The 18,869-nt window shown below is 39.7% G+C and overlaps 4 protein-coding genes across 7 annotated transcripts in view; 1 reads left to right on the top strand and 3 right to left on the bottom strand.

Annotated features, from left to right (window-relative positions):
* Positions 1-2,619, bottom strand: part of LOC115054793 (ryanodine receptor 1-like) — a 42,512-nt gene extending 39,893 nt beyond the window's left edge. For all 4 annotated transcript variants that reach the window (XM_029520195.1, XM_029520196.1, XM_029520197.1 and 1 more), the window contains exon 1: positions 2,490-2,619. In XM_029520195.1, coding sequence (XP_029376055.1) covers positions 2,490-2,537 — 48 coding nt within the window. In that variant the 5' untranslated portion in view covers positions 2,538-2,619. The remainder of the gene's footprint in view (positions 1-2,489) is intronic.
* Positions 2,620-4,041: 1,422 nt separating this feature from the next.
* Positions 4,042-12,638, top strand: nfrkb (nuclear factor related to kappaB binding protein). Its single transcript, XM_029520207.1, has 26 exons — positions 4,042-4,097; positions 4,445-4,574; positions 4,680-4,881; positions 5,013-5,140; positions 5,433-5,604; positions 5,728-5,832; positions 5,927-6,000; positions 6,076-6,157; positions 6,247-6,442; positions 6,537-6,648; positions 6,735-6,861; positions 6,972-7,049; positions 7,127-7,203; positions 7,303-7,349; positions 7,490-7,550; positions 7,652-7,826; positions 7,933-8,039; positions 8,169-8,292; positions 8,622-8,701; positions 8,933-9,129; positions 9,229-9,499; positions 9,599-9,778; positions 10,001-10,729; positions 11,258-11,364; positions 11,638-11,773; positions 11,893-12,638. Exons 2-26 carry the CDS (start codon positions 4,449-4,451, stop codon positions 12,031-12,033), a joined length of 3,834 nt encoding a protein of 1,277 aa, XP_029376067.1. The 5' UTR covers positions 4,042-4,097; positions 4,445-4,448; the 3' UTR covers positions 12,034-12,638.
* A 47-nt stretch (positions 12,639-12,685) lies between these two features.
* Positions 12,686-15,852, bottom strand: tmem45b (transmembrane protein 45B). Its single transcript, XM_029520228.1, has 6 exons — positions 15,755-15,852; positions 14,700-14,897; positions 14,401-14,613; positions 14,104-14,288; positions 13,718-13,860; positions 12,686-12,914 (listed from the first exon to the last, which is right to left on the bottom strand). Exons 2-6 carry the CDS (start codon positions 14,887-14,889, stop codon positions 12,803-12,805), a joined length of 843 nt encoding a protein of 280 aa, XP_029376088.1. The 5' UTR covers positions 14,890-14,897; positions 15,755-15,852; the 3' UTR covers positions 12,686-12,802.
* A 621-nt stretch (positions 15,853-16,473) lies between these two features.
* On the bottom strand, positions 16,474-17,025 carry gng8 (guanine nucleotide binding protein (G protein), gamma 8). Its single transcript, XM_029520231.1, has 2 exons — positions 16,930-17,025; positions 16,474-16,602 (listed from the first exon to the last, which is right to left on the bottom strand). Exons 1-2 carry the CDS (start codon positions 17,011-17,013, stop codon positions 16,474-16,476), a joined length of 213 nt encoding a protein of 70 aa, XP_029376091.1. The 5' UTR covers positions 17,014-17,025.
* Between the last annotated feature and the right edge of the window lie 1,844 nt (positions 17,026-18,869).

The following is an 18,869-nucleotide window of genomic DNA, read 5'->3' as shown; positions in this document are numbered from 1 at the left end:
CAACAATAAATGTTCCAACTGGTCACAAGGGAGGAAATTTGTTGTTTTTAAGACATACCATACATAAAATCAAACAGACACATAAATAAAATAATCTGCAAGCCTGCAGCTGTTTGCTCATACAACTTTTCCTGACCTTCACAAGTGCTTATTCTATACCTTTATTTCTCTGTGCCTTCACTGGAGCATAACTAATCTTGCCTCGTGTCTGGCTCCGAGAGGCCAGCCACTCCCCCACAGCTCTCTATTTCAGGCAGCTGCACCTGCTGTTCAGACATCCCTTTCTGGACAGCAACAGATAGTTAAGATTTGACAGGCAGGAAACGAACTGCTCTACACTGCTGATTTAAGTTATTAGTCAGCTTGCTAAGGTCAGGAATATTGATCATTTCAGTAAGATTTTCAAAGCTGATTTCTAACCCAGGCATTTCCATCATACTAGCAAAACTAGCATCTGACCTAAACAAAGCTTAGATGGGTTTTGGTGGTCTTGAAGTTGCAATAGAGTGAGGCAGCTCTGCCATGATGACCACAATTCTTTGTTGCTGTAGAGAGTTTAAGTGTGTGTTTAACTCAATTGAATAATGCTTGTGTCAGAGCTGGAAAAGGGTAAAGGTTGGTACAGTTTTCTTCTTCATCAGACCCTTGTCCTAAACACGTGGATCATAAATACACAATTTAACAATTCTAATTTAACAACTCTTCTACAGTCAGTTGTTTGCTAATAAATTGCAAAAAGTTAGTAATGGCAACATGAATACAACTTATTAAGAGATCATAGCAAATGAGAGTGCTAATCAGTAAGTTCCATTTGTTATCTCCAACGCCAAGACTGATTGAAAGACACATATAGCTTGTCATGTAATAGCGACTGACAAACTACTGAAACCGGCATTTATAATAAATATTATAAAGAACTTTTGGCTCCTCTTTGTCAGCAAAAGTCCTACATGGACTGGAGAAAACAGGTGCTAAAATGGGCCAAGCTTTGAACTTGTTAATCCTCACACAGTAAATATAGACCTCAGCTGAGTTCAGGGTGAACAGCGACAGAGTGACAATAACTTTGTGACTTGATGACTATATTTTTTCTTCGACAAAAAAAAAAAAAAAAAAGACAGACTGCAGCCACACGTCAGGACATGTCAGTTACCAGCGTCTAGAGAAAATCAATTGACACTGAGGACATCTATAGTAGAAACATCAGTTATAGTATCACTGCTGGCTAGCCAAATAGAGTGTTACATAGAGAAGTCTGCTTGCAAGGCCACAATGCCCTTCTTCAGGCTTGGCACAGAGATCTAAAAAGGAAACCTGATAGCTAAGTGGTGAGTAATGCAGCAAGAAATAAACTGATTTAACCTAGATGTTTTATAACATGTGCCATATAACCAATAAGCCCAAAATTTCAAAACTTCAAAGAAGAAATCCAAGATGTGAAATAAACTGCCTAAATAAAATATTCGTATTAAAAATTCCTGATATCAGAAACACAAACTGACACCTCACTGTAGATTCATTCATTGAAGCAGTATTAAATGGTGATGTGGGAACATAACACAGATAACTTTGTAACAGCTAACCTCCATCAATACCAGCCATTAAATTCCAAAGCGTGACAAAACCAAATAAGTTACTCATTAACTGCCACTTTGAAAAGATGTAAAATTTGCACTCTGCACATTGCAATGTGTGAATATTTTTTTTTTTTTTTTTTTTACTAAAAGATAACTGTTTATGGGTAAGTAGCCCTCGAAATAGAGCTAGTGGAAGACAAATTCTTTATTCCAATAATGGCAAACTAACCAGGAAACTGAAGTTGAATGTCCATCCTGTTTTGTTTTGTTTTTTTTTTTTTTGCTTAGGCCTAATTATTATATCAGCACAACTGTGTTATAGCATTTAGATTTACAAGCCAAGAAAAAAAACCATCCACATTCCCATAAAACCACAACCATCCCAAAATTCAGTCCAGGGTTTCATACTACACCCTGAAGCCACTGTACTCTGGATCCCTCAGCCCTCAGCCACAGTAGCAATGTTTCACTTCAAGCCATGGAGACCTCATTACAAATTGCAAATCCAGCATGCAGGAGTATTTACTAACTCTTTGGCTGTTAAAGTTAGAATAGCTGTCCTGGTAAGAAAATGTGCTGGATGAAAGTGCTTAAAATCTGTGTCTAATCGCTTTCTGTAGTGCGTTTTATATATCTGTGTTAACGGTCACCTAGGACCAGAAGTTTTTCTCTCTGCCACAAAACATTACCATAACACGTCCAAGCTGGGATATAAATAGATAACAATGGCAACAAAACCAGCCACCTGTCCTTGTCAGTTAGTGCTAAGTAAAGACAGTTACCCCACATAGAAAATGTTTGCCTAAAGAATTTGAGATTTATTACACAAAAGTCCTCGGACTGTACATTGTTCACGGAACAAGTTCGCCAACAACTTAAAGGATTTCGGAAGATACAGACAGCATCACTTACTGTACGGAGGAACTGAATCTCTTCCTCTCCATCTGCTCCCTCTGCCATTCTCCCAAGACATTAACTGGAAAATCTTGAGAGAAATAGGGAAAAAAAAGTTTGCCTCAGTTTTGTAACTCCTATCAGACGCGGTTTGTGAAGGTTTCTAAGGAGTAATGCCAGTCCTGTGCCTCTCTCTGGCTAAGGCAAAGGGACTGACCGTTCATTCCTGTTCATAACAGAACCAAAAAGAGGTGGAGCAATCTGATATAGCTGAACCAGCCTTTCAAATGTCACTAAATATGATAGACTATTGTCTTGCACAATCTTATAATGATGAAAGCACTTTAAGTTAGACTTTCAATTTCATATAGCGAGAACTATAAGACTAAAAATTGTATTTGGCAAGGGGCAAATTCTATCACATTGTGTTTTTACTAAAGTGACACTTCATCTTTAGAAGTACAAGGCCAAAATCGAAGGATTATAGCATAGCATAGCATAGCATTGTTTATTTGTTTGGTTTTTTTTTGTCACTCTGTTGTTTTATGAATTTTCCATTATTTAATGTGTTGTGGGGGGGGGTTATTTCCTTCATTGAATAAAAGCAATTCATTCTACCAGGTTTCAGGAGGCAACTGAATAATTTCACATTTGTAGGTTCTGTTCTTAGCGTTTATCTGCTATAACAAGGCTAAACTAACGAGTGAGATACAACAGTTTTTTTCAGTATAAAATGAAGAGGAAAAAACAATGACCAACACAAAAACTAAGCAAATTGAATTAGTTAATGGTCTCTGGCTCTTAGTCCAAAAGCTAAAGCCGGAAAGTGCCCAACAGCTCCAGACCCTTTGGGGACCATAACTTTAAATTATATGTCATGGAAACTGACAACCAGTTTCATAATTATTCCAAGAAGTCAAGGTTTTCATAATCAACTTCTTGTTGTGTGTTTGTTGTCTGAGAAACAGCTTCAGATCCAAAGATGTAGTTGACTATCAGAGGAAAGCAAAAATTTGCAAATCTTCATGTTTGAGAAGCTGCTATCACTGGAATTTTGAAAGATTTGCTTTCAGTAAAAATTAATGATTAATATAGAGATGAAATTCTTAATTTCACATCAACCAACAACAACATCTACCGGTGGTCTTCCAATACATCACGCTCTCTGTGGAGGTAGCAGCCTAAGGTGGAGGCCTCAGATTCCCCTGGCTTCTGTCTGAGGCTTATATTGTCAGTTCCTGTGTGCTCTTCACTGTCTGTGAACACGACCAAAAGCCTAAAAATAAGAAATGTACATAAATAAAATTCATATAATATAAAGTCCTATCAGCATGAACGCCAGCTGTTGGTGAAGAGCTGAATGTGTTGATTAAAAATTACGACTTTATACAAACCAAACGTGTTAATTACAGAAATATCAAAATGTAGGAAACATTTGTGTGAAGTTTTAAGGTTTAACACATATCATTTAAATGTATATACCTTAAAATCAAGCCGACGACGCGGACTCGGTTTTCCTTAGGGGCGCCATATCACTGCGTCCGTCGATCTACGTGCGTAGAAGAAGAAAACGGTTCGTCGGCAAAATAGGTCCGTCTTCAATTTCGAAACAGGGAGCTGTGTCAGGTAAGAGTTTTTTCGGCTTTAAGCTACTACTGTCACCTAAATGTTATAGATTATATTTGCTAACATGTCGCATAGACGCGGCGTATTATAGTTCAGATTGAAAATTGAAACGTGAATCCAATCAGTCAACAGGCAGTTTTGCTAACATCGCTGTTAGGCTAGCTTGCTAAGCAGCGCTACGTCCCTCTACCCTACTGTTTTGACATTGTCGAGTGCTAGCTAATATTACTATTTTGAAGCTGAAATGTCAACTGTTTTAAACTGATCCCAGGCAAATGCATCTACTGGAGCCGGCCCCCAGATTAAAAAGAGGTTGTCTTTGCGCTCTTGTTTTTCCGTGTCGACAGAAGGATGGATCCCCTCTCCCACATGCTTACAGACGCCCTAGATCCCAAAGAAGAAAGCCATGGTCAGATCACAGAGGAGTGCATGCTCGGGACCTGCAGAGTAAACCTCCCAGAGGACCTGCTTGAGGATGTGAGTTGTCCGATGCAGTGATGAAGTGCTTCCTTCTCCAGCTTTGTTGATTGTTTACATAAAGAGACACATTGCCGGTGATGCATTTACGTTTGTTTCCAACAGCCTGAAATTTTCTTCTCTGTGATGAGCGAAAGCACCTGGAGTGAAGTATTGTCAGACTCCCAGAGGCAGCACCTTCGTCAGTTTTTGCCACAGTTTCCAGACAACAACATTGGAGAGCAGGACAGCACAATCAGTGACATATTCAACAACAGAAATTTCAACTTTGGAAATCCTCTTCACCTTGCCCAGAAACTATTTAGAGGTGCCTCATATTAACCCATTGTTTACCCAACAACTATAATGCCAATGTCAAATATGTCATGCAAGGTAGATTTCTCAAATACTCGATCATACTCTGATCATGAGCTTTTTTCTTTTTTTATCTTAACACAGACGGTTACTTCAATCCCGAGGTGGTCAAGTACAGACAATTGTGTGCAAAGTCCCAGAAGAAGCGACAGTTGTACTCCCTTCAGCAGTATTACCACAGACTGTTAAAACAGATCCTTGTTTCCAGAAAGGTATCTTTGTAAAATATATATCCAGCCAACAATTGAATCAAACACAACTGGCCTTAGGACTTAGGTTTGTCAAAGATGTTTTTCCTCCTTATCCCGGGGGCTTCATCAGTTCGGAATGCATTGGTCTGACTAGTCTGACTAGTCAAACCTAAGTGCAGTTGCGTTCTATTAAATTTTTGGCCGCATATGACTATGACTTGGATGAATGAGAATATGCAAAGACTTTGTAAAAGATTGAAGTACTAGGCACATGGCCTCTTGCAATTGGTCTTAATGTGCCATTTTGTTTTAGGAACTGCTGGAGTTTGCTGTTCACAATGGTCTGGATTTTCCGCCAAAAAGAAAATTACCGGCCAAGACCCATGCTGAAATGCGGGAGCCAAGGGTGAGAAGAAGACTGAGCCGCATACTAAAAGAGGTCAAAACTGAGTGTGGAGACAGCAATGCTTCATCTGATGATGACGGTTAGTCTCCTCTTTTATTTCAATGTCAATTGTAATACCTTTTATTCCATAAGCACTTATTATGTAAGATTTCAAAGGTTGATTTAAAATAGGTGTTATTTGTCAAATTGCATTTGGTTGTAGACATTTCAATATGGAATCCAGCACCACAATCACCTTCCTCTCCAACACCCACGGTGGCACTCAGAGTTCTTCCCAGCCTCTCCACTCAAGACATGAAGACTACTGGTCTGTGATTTCTGTAGTATCCAGATGATGCTGCATTTGCCATATATTTGAATACGGTGACTATCATGCTCAAAGACATTTTATCTTTAAACAGACAAAATAGAACTAGGTGAGCAGGACTTGAAAGTCATGCTGCAAAATCATAGAGAGAAGAGGAAGCGACAGCCAGTAAGTAGAACAATAAACTGACATAGCTTGACATCTTAACTTGAAATGCATATCACTAATGATTGATTTACTCAGGACCACCCAGACTTGATGACCTCTGACATCCACCTTGGAGACATACTTTCAAGAGCAAATTTTGGACGCAAGGGGACAATGTGTAAGTAAATTATTAAAAATAAAAATACTACAAAATATTTTTTGTTTATTTCATAGTGTAATTGACAAATTTTTTTTTTTATCCTCCAGCATTGTTTGATCTGTCTTTGCCAAAGAAAAAAATGAGAGAGGAGAGAAGGAAGAAGAAAATGAGGACAATAAAAGTTGAATCTGAGGATCCTTTTGAAACTCTCACACCTTCAGACACCCCATCAGCTCCACCTGCCAATATCATCAACTCATTGCCTGACACACCATCAACTCCGCTGCCCAACATCAAGGAAGAGTGAGTCTAGTGCCAGACTGGTGTCCATAATATGTAAAGTGTTGTGTGTATAAATGAGCAATAAGACCTATGTAAGCAACCACCATTATTGCAGAATTGTGGAGGAGTGTCAGAGCAGCCCAGTTGCAGTCGAGGAAATAGCCATCAGTTTCTTCAGCTTGTTGGAAAACATCTTAAGGGCAGAAAACCTTGCCAGTACTCTAATGGTATGTATTTATTAGGGTTTCGCATATTTATTTTACTATTGAGCACACTCCTGATGCACCATAATGATTACATTTTGATATGTCAGCTGGAGGAGAAAGTTCAAATATGGCAGTCATCTCCAGCCAGTTCCCTTAACCTATGGTTTTCATCTGCCTCCTGTTGGTCTGACTTGGTCCTTCAAGCCCTGCAGTTTCTTGCAGGAGAAACTAAAGGTAAGTAGTAGTGATCATTCACTGCAAAAAAAAAGAAAAAGTCACACTTTATTTTCCACCCCATGTTTCCAATAATATTTATACTCCACACTCTTATGTTTGTTAATTAGATGGGATGATAGCACTTCCAAGTGGTTTTTCTCCATTTGTGGAATTTTCTGACGAATCTCAGCAGTGGAGGTGGATTGGTAAGAACTACTTGATTCAGGGGGTGGTGTTCAGGGTTATACTAGTAATTGAGAATAATGCTCATGTCTTGTTTTAGGTCCAACTCAGGATACAGAGAAAGATCTCAGTGCGCTGTGTCAACTGTGGCTAGACTCCAAAGATTTAGTTGTGAAGGTAGTACAGTATATTATTATGTTACAGGTAACATCTCAGAAACGTATGTATAAATTATGTTGCCAAGTTTATGGGTACAACATTTTTTCACTTCCACAGACAGAAAATGAAGACATGTTAGAGATGGCTTCTCCCACACCAAGAGTGTAAGAATCAGTGATTCATCATGAATGGATGATACATAGGATTAAATTTTTATTTATGACTCTTCTTAAAAAGTTGGTAGTTATTTGAAGTTTTGCATGAATTTGCTCAAGTTAACGGTGTAATGCCTTTAACCAAACAGTTCAACTGACTACGTTGTGCGGCCCAGCACTGGAGATGAAAGACAAGTGTTTCAAGTCCAGGTTTGTTTGTGCTGCTGGAAATTGGTTCTTAACATTTTGCCTTTGTTTTGCCCAGGCATAAATTTGCCAACACAATGTTTGTTTCTTTGTTTGTTTATTAGGAACAGCAGCGATACAACCAGCCGCATAAAGCTTTCACCTTTAGGATGCACGGCTTTGAATCTGTGGTGGGCCCCGTTAAAGGAGTGTTTGATAAGGAGATGTCTCTCAACAAGGCTAGGGAACACACACTGCTCCGCTCAGACCGACCACCATATGTTACCATTCTCTCTCTGGGTTAGGCCTTACAATCACTCTGACTCTTAAGGATGGGGAGCACCAGTACTTAAAGTGTGTGCAAAAGAAACCAGTTGCTCAGTTCTGGCCTTCTTTTTCTCCATAGTGCGGGATGCAGCAGCCAGGTTGCCTAATGGAGAAGGAACAAGGGCGGAGATCTGTGAACTTTTAAAGGACTCTCAATTTCTTGCTCCAGATGTCACCAGTACTCAGGTTTGATAAATGTGGCTTGTCGTTTGATTGAGATGTTGTTATACAAGATTCAGTTCTGTCTGTTCCTCACTTTGCAGAGGCAGATTCTGCCTTTAAGCAGCTCCCCTATGAGTTTTGTCTTCCCCATAGGTGAACACTGTTGTAAGTGGGGCTCTGGATAGACTTCACTATGAGAAAGATCCCTGTGTAAAGTATGACATTGGTCGCAAACTCTGGATTTACTTACACCGCCATCGCAGTCAAGAGGAGTTTGGTAAGCAACATGTTGCTTGAGTATGACGTTGCCTTATGAAGTATCCAGAAAATATTGACACAGAGCAGATTTTTAATTCTGTCTTTTATGACTGAACTCAGCCCAAAAAGCCAATAGTCCAATTTCATGGTGTATTGCTGCCTGGAAAGAAAAAGTATTTTATTTAGCATTTTCTTTTACCCCCTTGTAGCTCTTTCATATGAATAGATTTTAGTTGTAAGTCTTTGGGGGGGTTTAAATCACAAGGGGAAGAATTTGTAAACTTCTTCATATCAAGAATATACCAGATTGAAATAAGATTAATTCTTAACTTCCTTTCTCCCATCCAGAGAGGATCCACCAGGCACAAGCTGCCGCTGCAAAAGCAAGAAAGGCTCTACAGCAGAAACCTAAACCAACATCGAAGCCTGTTAGTACAAAGCCTTTACTGCAGTATATACACAAGTGCTTTTTTTAACTGTTCAGGAAATGCAGCTGAAGTTGTGCTTCTGTGGTTGAAATTGTCATTGCCTACTTTGAGGTTTAAATCATGTCTGAATACTTAATTTCCCTAGGGATAATTAAAATTTCTATCTATCTATGTCTGCGAAATACAAAGTTAATTTTTCAATTGTAAATCTCAACCCTGAACATGTTGTAGAAGTCTGGAAGTAAAGAGGGAGGCAGTAAAACACCTGGATGTCTGGAGGCAGGACAGGATATAGGCTCCAACCCCATGTCGCCAACACCTACAACACCCACGGCAAACACACCTGGAACCCCTAAGTCACCTTTACCCTGCACAGCCTCCACACCGACAAAAACTGGAGTCCCAGATACAATGAAAACCAGCCCAAGGTCAGTATGAGCTATACATATTGTAAATAAAATATATCCCAGTTGTAACCTTGCAACTTGAAACTGACTCTCCTTTTATCCTTTCATTCTTGTTGTCAGTGTTCTTCTTGTCTCTACTCCCTCATTGCCCCAACTGGGATCCATTTTACCGACCAGTCAGGCCGGTCCACCGGCTTCACAGCCAGTCACATCCCAACACGCAGCCAGGATAGTGAGTCACCTGGCGGCAGGCTCCCTCCCTCAGGTTCGAGTTGTGTCTGCTCAGGCTGGTCTGGGCTCTTCAGCTGCGAATCAACAGGCCACACTGGTACATCAGACTCCTCATCAGATTAGGATGCCGGTGTCGGTGGCAGCCAAGGGCATTTCACAGGTGACCTTCACAGGAGCTAATAGTTCAGCATGATAAGTATCTTGTTTGGGGTATTGCAAAAATATGACCGATTCCATCTGTGTCCGTTTATATCAATAGACAGTGGTTTCTGTGCCTCTGAGGAGTCAGTCTGGTAGTAGTCCAGTTCATGTGCCGACCACCCTCTCTGTGTCTGCTGTAACTGTGGCCAAACCTCAAACTGGTTCACCTGCTAGCCCGGCCAACAACCCTGCTTCCCCTGTTGTGTTGCCCACTGTTTGCAGCCCCAATATCAAACAGGTGAAAAATTTGTTTTAAATGGTATATTTGATCAGTGAGTCATCACAAATTAAGCATCAATTACCTTTGATCAGGATATTATAAACTACTACAACTGTAATAGATTAATGGGAAGTTAGCCAAGTATGGCATTGACAAAGGTGTTAATGTTTGATAGCTCACTCTTATAACTAATTTTCACAACCCGAGTATCTTGCCTTTTTTTTTTTTTTTTTTTTTTAGGTGTCCATCACTGGACAACTAGGAATGAAGACTGCAGGAGGAGCAGGAATTCCAATTACAGCTACAAACCTGCGTATTCAGGGTAAAGATGTCCTACGTCTTCCACCATCGTCCATTACCACAGATGCCAAAGGCCAGACGGTGCTGCGGATAACCCCAGACATGATGGCAACTCTTGCCAAATCCCCAGTCGCAACTGTCAAACTCACTCCTGATTTTCTGAGCACCGCCACGCCGGGCAGCAAGAGCTTATCAGCCACTCTCCACGTGACGCCACCTCACGGCTCTCCTTCCTCTGCTCCCAGTGCTACATCCTCTACAGGGGATGCGCAGACCACTAAAGCCAGCCCAGTTGCATCTACATTGTTGAAGGCAGCAGGAGACACAGCTATTCGTCTGATGCCAACATTGGCTGTCACGACTGACCAGAAATCTCGGCCCTTCTCCACCGTCGCTTCCCCTGACAAGAGTGGTGCCACCATTCGGATAATGCCAGGCCTCGGTGTTATTCCACAGAAGCAGGGCCAGACCATCACAATGACCACCACCACTGGCAGTAAACCTCTCACAGTAACTACATGTGCTAATGTAGTGACCATGGCCGCTAGTGTTGTAGCTGGTGCCAAGGGGATCACAGTGGCTGCTGGAGCCTCAGGCTCACCTCTGACGCTAGGAACAGCAACACCTACTGTACGGCAGGTCCCTGCCACAGTGGTTACTACACAAACAGTAAGAGAATTAGAACCATGCCCTGTCAATGTCAGTCATATGGCTCATCTATGTGATATATATTGTTTAGCAGGATGAAGCAAATATTGAGTCTGTACCCACACAGTTCAAAGAATGTCAGGTAGAAGAAAAGAACTGGCTCCTAAAGTAAACGCTCTATAAAGCTGATCTACCATGAGCAACAGTTGCCTGTGCCAAACAACACGCTAATCTGATAAGAGGTAATAGATAAACATAGGAGATCACAAATGTATTTAGTTCCCCCCCCCGCTCACCACCAGTCCCAGTGCAAATTAATTGTATTTATTCATCTTAGTCATACAGCACCATCTGTAGACATAATCTGAATTTAGGTCTCAGATTACAAGCTATTAGGTTTCACTGGGCACTTTGACTCACAACAACTTGATACTTCCTCCCAAACACTCCTCCCAAATGCCTCTCTAAAACATGTATTGATAGTTATTGACATTGACTGAAAGCTGCATCTCAGTAGTTAAAAAATAATCATCTTCTTTGACGCTGTAGGGGAAGTTACCTGCTCGGATCACTGTGCCCCTTTCTGTCCTCAATCAACCACTGAAGAGCAAGAGCGTAGTGACCACACCAATTGTGAAAGGAAGTCTTAATGCGAAGTGAGTATATAGTTAAGTGTTTTTTATATACGCAGTTGATACTATTTTCATTTTTAATTATAAAGATTAAATTAAAAAAGTTAACCAAACTTCTGACATTACCTGTCAGATGACACAAACTATCCTATTCTTTGTGTATATTTTTTTTATGCTGTAGTCGCTGAAGTCTCAATTTTAGAGCATTTAAAATATATTGTCTGTATGGCTTTACAAGGATCTAGTAGACTGAGATGTTCTTGTCCTTCTTTTCGTCCTCATCTGTTTTGTGAGCAGCATCAGCAGCCTGGGCAGGAACATCATCCTGACCACTATGCCTGCAGGCACCAAGCTGATCGCAGGGAACAAACCAGTCAGCTTTGTCACAGCACAACAGTTTCAGCAGCTTCAACAGCAAGGACAGGCCACACAGGTTAGCGTGCAATTCAGATTTTTTTATTTGAGTTATTGGAAAGTGTTAGAAAAGGGGAAAATGTGATTTTTGCCATCAAGCAACTACACTAACTATACTATCTTCTCAAATGGCTTTAGGTTCGCATCCAGACAGTTCAGGCACAGCAGCTCCAACAGCACATGGCAACAGGTTCTCCAAAATCTGTTTCCACAGTTGTAGTCACAACAGCACCTTCACCCAAATGTGCACCCGATCCCCCACCTGCACCTCAACAGTGATTCCATCTCGCCAGCCTGCAGTGAATAGAAGTCCTATACAAAATGTGTGTGCCTGTATTTGGTTGTTTTAGTACTTTGGTTCTCAAGCTTTTTTAGGATAAATTAACTTGTTTCTGTTCACAAGTCAACAGTAATTATTAAAAAACATTGTTATTGCATTGGATAATGTGCCTTAATAGCTTTTCAATTTTGGCAGCACCCACAAATAAATGTTATGGGCTTGTGTTAAAATAGATTCTCTCTATTGGATGCTGTTGTTTGCCAGCTTACCAGGATCATTAGTATGTTGGAAGTTGCTATTATTCCTTTACAAAATGTAATCTGAATTTTACTCCACTTCATTCTAACTAAAATGAAATGTAAAACTGCTCACAAGGTTGTAAACAGCTGTTATGTTCAGGCAGGTCCCAGTGTTTCCATCGAAGTTCCTTTTCTTCCGTTGTTGGAGAAACGTAGAAATATGTTTATGTATCATAAATGTAAAGTCAGAATGCAGAGCAACAATTTTTTTCCACCATCACCAATTCTAGTTTCTGTCGGATATTGTGTTTGTCATTTCTTTAAATGTGTCAAGTAATACAAATTAACAAATGTGATAAGACTTATTTGAATGTTGTGATGTGACTTAGTAACATAACAGATCACATTTAAACAGATTTGGATATTATTTATTGATTTTTGTTTTGTTTTTTTTTTTTAAACAAAAAACACACTGAGCAGCAGACAGACAGATGGCACACAGAGTCTGAACATAAAAACATAAAAGTTGTCACTCTTCATCTGACTCTTCCAGCAGAGCTTTCTGACAGTTTGCTTTGGAAGATGTGTTTCGCATTCCAATCTCGACATCCTGTCCCTTTTTTGAGAATTTTTCCAATGTGCTGTAAGAACAGGAGGAAAAGACTTTTAAAAAGAAACAAAAATACAAACTAAGTTAATTAACCTTAAATCAAGTCCAAGATTTTACCAAGTACTGGTGCTGCAAAGCAGCTTTTAAATCATGTGTGCATCTCGTTTTTCATCAGCGCAGACATAAGGATGCAAAAACATGACATACCAACAGGTAAGGTGATCATGTTAGAGACATTTCAAACCAAAGACAAATCTCCCTAAGGCCTAATGAATAAATAAATGTAAACAAATAGTATTGTCGACTAAAAAAAATTGACCAGGCTACCAAAAAAACTGAAGTGGACAAAACTAATATGCAAAATAAAATAATTATTAGTCAGTAGTTAAAGGTCATTATTAGTCATTTCTTTAAGTGGAGAAGTGTGCAATATACAATAATAGCACAATCGATTTTAATCTTGTGCCTTCTCACTTCTCTCAAAACATAACTAAGTTGGAAAATTGAGTTATACCATTACAAGTGCAAGTCATAAGTGTAATGGTGTAGTATGTGTGTAAAAAAAAAAAATGCAGCTCCTCTTGGCTGAAGAGCCAAAGATGACAGCATTTTGACAAGCTCAAAGGCCGTGCCCTGTGTAACTGTCAGTAACGGTTATAACATTGTAACAATGGAAACATTACTTGTAACTGAAAAAAATAAAACTCAACTTCCCTTATTTAAGCGCCACTATTCCCATCACTGGCTATGGGACTAGTCAGTGACGGGAATAACAATTTATTCAATAACTATTTTAGCTCTAAAACGTGTATCGATGATGGACGAAATACTTACAACCAAACCACAGAAGACGTGCAGGCGACTAACAACAGGGCAACAGCTAAATGCCAGCAGAAACACATTGTTACGAACATGATGTTTTCATGCAGCTCTAAGTCCCATTCTGGTCCACTTGGAGGGAACAGCACAAATCCAATCTGAAATATTAAAACTGAATTAGTGTTCAAAAACAGGATGAGACATTGACACATTAGCTGGGTACAAGCAGGACAGACTTCACTTGGCACTGACATGTCTTGCATACGATAAAAAGGAATATTTTCAAAACCACTGCTTTGGTTCCTCAAATGTTAATTGTTTGATATCATGAGCTCTTCTACATGTTCACAAATCACATTTAGCACATTGTGGCATTCACTGTGTCTCATTTTGCTGATTACCTGGTAAAACCACGTGCCCTGCAGGATGAAGAGACAAGCCCCAAACAGCTCCAAAATAATGTTGTCTCTGAGGAACACCTCCAACATAATGCTGGCTGATCCACCAAACACAGCCACCAGCAGCAGGGTGTGGATATGTGCATCCAGGTGGGGCCGATTGTGCACATGATAATAGAAGAGAAACCCTGGATAATAAGGGAGAGTTGACGATCAAAATTGTTTAAATTCACACAATATGTCACACAATTCACAACCATATTTCAGATGTCAAGCTCAAAGTCAAGCTGGCCAGCCTACCTTCAACAAAAAGAGCCAAGGAGAGAGTAAGGCGGTCAAAGCCAAGTGCCACCCGTCTGGACGCAGTAGAGGCAACTAGTGCTATTCCAGTAATCCCAAAGAACAGATACATTGTGCAGTGCTGCCAGTTCATCAGCTTCACCCAGGAGCTGTTCTCTCTGTTATACAGGCGGGCATGTGGCCCATCCACCACAAACTGCTCAACCATAATTCCTGCCACAGGAAATCACACAAATGAGATGAGTAAGGCATAGATTTCAGGGGCTCAAGAGTCCAGATGGACTCAATGGAAAACTGACCAACAAATGAAGCAAAGATTTGGAGTCCTCCCTCGATGTAGCCCATTCTTTTAGCAAAAGGAGGTATGTTCTGTCGTCGTTTGGGCTGTGTTGTCCTCCAGTAATGGAAGAGAACATGTTTCACTATTAGCCAGAAGCCATATAATAGGAAAAACGTTCCAGGAATAGCATGTCCTCCGAAGTTTGCCATTATTAGGCCTGAGAACAGAAGAAACACACCAAAACAATCAGTAACCAGTTAATTATTTTTGCCTAAAGCATCCTTTGAGTCTGAAGAAATTCAACTGCAAGTTCAAAGTGCATTCTGATAGCTTCATTTTATGATGTTTTAAACCACATGATTATTAATAAAGCAGATGACTGAATTCTGAACACTCATTTGCTCATTTGGCTTCCAAAAATCTAATTCAAATCAGACAGAGCTGTTTCAGTTGGTGCAGAGCTGCTTTCTCCCAAGCACTAAAGCTATGTGTGTCCCAATCACAGAAACACTTGCTGCAGGCACTGCTGTGGTAAAACATGAAAAGCTGCCAGTCCTTTCACATAATGGTTCCATTGAGGTATTTCTGTGGGTTAAAAAAAATGAAACGTAATTGTGTATATCAGCGATTCATGGCAGCCAGTTGGAGTCCTTTTATTTATTTCCATAGCTGAACTAAAAGTTTCAAAATTGATCAGTAAGAGCCAGGTCAGTTTACGTGTGTAAAGGGCTATTGCTGACAGAGTCAGAGGGAGAGAGTCCTGGGTGTGTTTATAATATGTATGTTCAGTCAGACAAGTTTTTCTTGACTAGCCCCGTTTGCCTTCACACTACTCCACAATTTCGTTCAGGCATGGTGGAAATACAATGCCAGATTCAGGTTGGTGTGGTATATTTTATCAAATACTTTTGATACTTTTTTTATACAAAAAATAAATCGGGGCCAAATGTTATTTTGTAAAGATAAAGCACAAGTAAGCTCTTTCAAAACACTCCCCTCAAGAGATACAAAATGAGAGAGATGAGTCTCTTTCCCCACAGTCCCACACAATAGTGTAAAAAAAAGTGTACATACCTTATTTAACAGGAGATATCTGTGAATCTTGGCAGCTGTCAGAGTCAGAAGACTCAGGTCTGTGCAAACTGTGTACACCTGTTGCCCGCACTTTAAAACACATTCACATCACAGCTTAGCCACACCCCTCATTTGCATTGGTTTGTGGGAATAAGGACGTCCTCCTCAGCAACAGGTGTGACACACCAGCAGAAAAACAATGCCTGGCTACAGATCTGTTTTTTTATTCAGCTATTACACTTTTAAAAAAAAAGATGCTCTTCAGAGTGTGTATTGTATAGTAGAATATTTTATTTCATGAAGCTTGAACAAAAAAATGTATCACTTGTTTTGTCTTTTGATTTAATATCTTACAGCTACCTGATCAAAAACATTACATTCAAATAGATTTTTCCATTATTGTTGTTTTTTCAATTTCCATTATGGATATGCCATTTTATAAAATCTCCTTAAACTTAGGCATACCATTGAGTTAATATTTAAGCTATGTGCTCAAGGAGAGGCATCAGCATTGTCGTGTCTAACTGAACTTTGCACCCAATTTCAATAAAGCTTTATTGAGTCCAATAATGATCATCAAATTACAAAACTAAATGTTGTAAAAAGGGTTTTTTATAATCACTATTTTGTTTCTGACTAAAGTTGACACCGTGCGGTCACGTTAAAATAGTAAGAGGCTAAAAATGTGCAGATGTTTGGTTTTGCATGGGGTATGAGGCTTATAGTATTTCACAGAACAATTTTTTCTCTCGAAATGGGTTCTCAGAGGACGGTACCGGAGTCACCAGTGGATCCTCTTTGGCATGAGCTTCACAGTAGGCCATCAGCTCAGCTGCTGCTTTCGATACCTGTACAAAAATAAGAGGATGACACAAATTCCAAGTTGACTGATTCATTTCTTACCAGTGAAATCACATCTATTTTTACACTTGAAACATGATCCTGATAATATAAAGGAAGCCAATTTGAAGCAACTGAGACAGCCTCATTCTTTCAAAACACTGTCTGGAGTTGACAAACTACCTGTAAGTGAAAAGAGCTTTTTTATTTTTTGGTACTTTCTCTACATATGAAAAATATTATCCGCTTCGCATCTATGGATCCAAAGCATCGTCTGCAAAACACGTCATTGCACTTGCTTAGCTCAAAAAATGCACAAAAATGTGCTGACTCACCAGCATCCTTTCTATGTTCACCTCCAGTTTCAATTGTTCTACTGTCTTTCGAGCATCTGCAATCTTTGCCATGCTGTTAGACATGCTGAAACCTTCCACTAAACGCAGACAGCCTGCAGAAAAAAATGTCAAGTTATCTGGCAAGAAATACCAATACGCCACAAAATTCAAACATGATTACACAATGTGTGGCAAATTACTGAAGGTATCTCTGCAATAGTCTGTTTCAATTTGCTTGTTAATTCTGCTCCCCAGGTCTCAGCTGCTAGTGGCACAGGGAGGGTCTCAAAGGAGCAGGGCCAGGGAAGGAAGGCAGAGCAGCCCTCCCCATGGGGGGTGGGGGTGCACCCGCTAGGGGAGAATGTAAATACAAATAACATTAACATTAACTTGTTGCTCTTGCATAGTACATGTGTCAGAAACTGCAGACACAGAGCAGCTATTATTGTTATCTGTCAACTGTTACAGACTGATTTGACGATGGCATAGACTGTTGCAAGACACTCATCCTGCTCATCCTCTTGGAGTGCAGTTTGTGAAAAGCATCAGAAGTCCACAACCAAAGACTTGAGACTAAAGCGTTTGGCAATATCTCAGGAATGAATTTGTCATTTCTATCAATGCAAATCATTTCAACATATAAAGCTACTCTGCTTTCCACATCAGCATACAAATAGGGACATTTAGAGAAATATGATCCGACCTAAGCTGTGTCCATGCATCTAAACAAGAGTAAATATATAAAGAAATGGTACAGTGTCAAAACATTTATCGTAACTCTTAATAATTCTCAATATCACTCACCACAAGACTGACAACAGCTGGGCTCTTTCAATGAAAAGTCTGCTTGTCTTCTATATTGTCCTCCTTATCAACTTACAGTACCAAACGAAAGGAGATTAATGGGAAAGATGAGGAAGAGGAGACTTCAATAGGTTCCCTCCTTTCAAATAATTAGCTGTGGTTCTGCCCCCAGGATGGGCTCAGTGCAGCAGTTAAAGGCAACATGTGGTGTGACCTTCATCTCGAGTCTCTTTCACTCACTTACCTGAGCTAATAGAGGAGCTTGTGTTTAAAGATCAAATATATATATATATATGTATGTATAGAGAGAGGGAGAGAGAGAGAGAACAGACATAATTATAAGTCTAACTACTAATTCCCTTTAAATAGTAAATAGTATAAAATGTATTAAATAGAAAGAACTGGTTTTTCTCAACACCCAACAGCAACTTGAAAAGGCATCAGACTATAATGAAGAAGCTCTCGAGAGAATAGGCAAGGTTGTTTGGCATGAGTATAATTAATTTTCCTATTTGTATTTAATCCTCTGACAAACATCAAATTGTTGATACTTGGATGTGCATTTATCAGGGACATTGACTGTATGAATAATGACAGAGCAGAATTAGAGTGAAGATTATTACTCAGTTTATTATCTGGCACAATTTCATGTTAGAGTCTAAAATAGAACTTTTGAGAAATTGGACAAAAATGCTCCCCATGGGTTAAAATGGTCAGTTGCTGCATAAGGCAGAGACAAATTTACATAGTACGGTCTGATGTAGGAAGAAAAATCATCTTTGGATATGTTGCTTCTTTTTTCTCTCTTGTTGTCCTTGGTGTGTTTCAGGTTTTAAGTTTCAGCTATAGGTCAAACGTTTGCAGCAGAAGCAAAACAAATGCACAACATGATGGTATTCAGAGGATGTGTGGTACGAAAGCACTCTGTCTTACAGAAGTTCCAAAAATGCCCCCAAAACAAATACACAAAAACATTGACCAATAGTCAGTATATAATCAAGGTGTGAGCTGACTAAATTTTTCTCAAATAACAGACTTATTTGGCTCATACTGATACTTTTCCACTACAAAGCTGCCAGTCTTTCCTGCAGAGCTGAGAGCTTTTCCACACAGCAGCAGGAGGCAAAGTGGCAGTG

The sequence above is a fragment of the Echeneis naucrates genome, chromosome 14, assembly GCF_900963305.1.
Source record: "Echeneis naucrates chromosome 14, fEcheNa1.1, whole genome shotgun sequence".
NCBI lineage: Eukaryota > Metazoa > Chordata > Actinopteri > Carangiformes > Echeneidae > Echeneis > Echeneis naucrates.
This window is presented reverse-complemented; position numbering and strand designations above follow the sequence as displayed.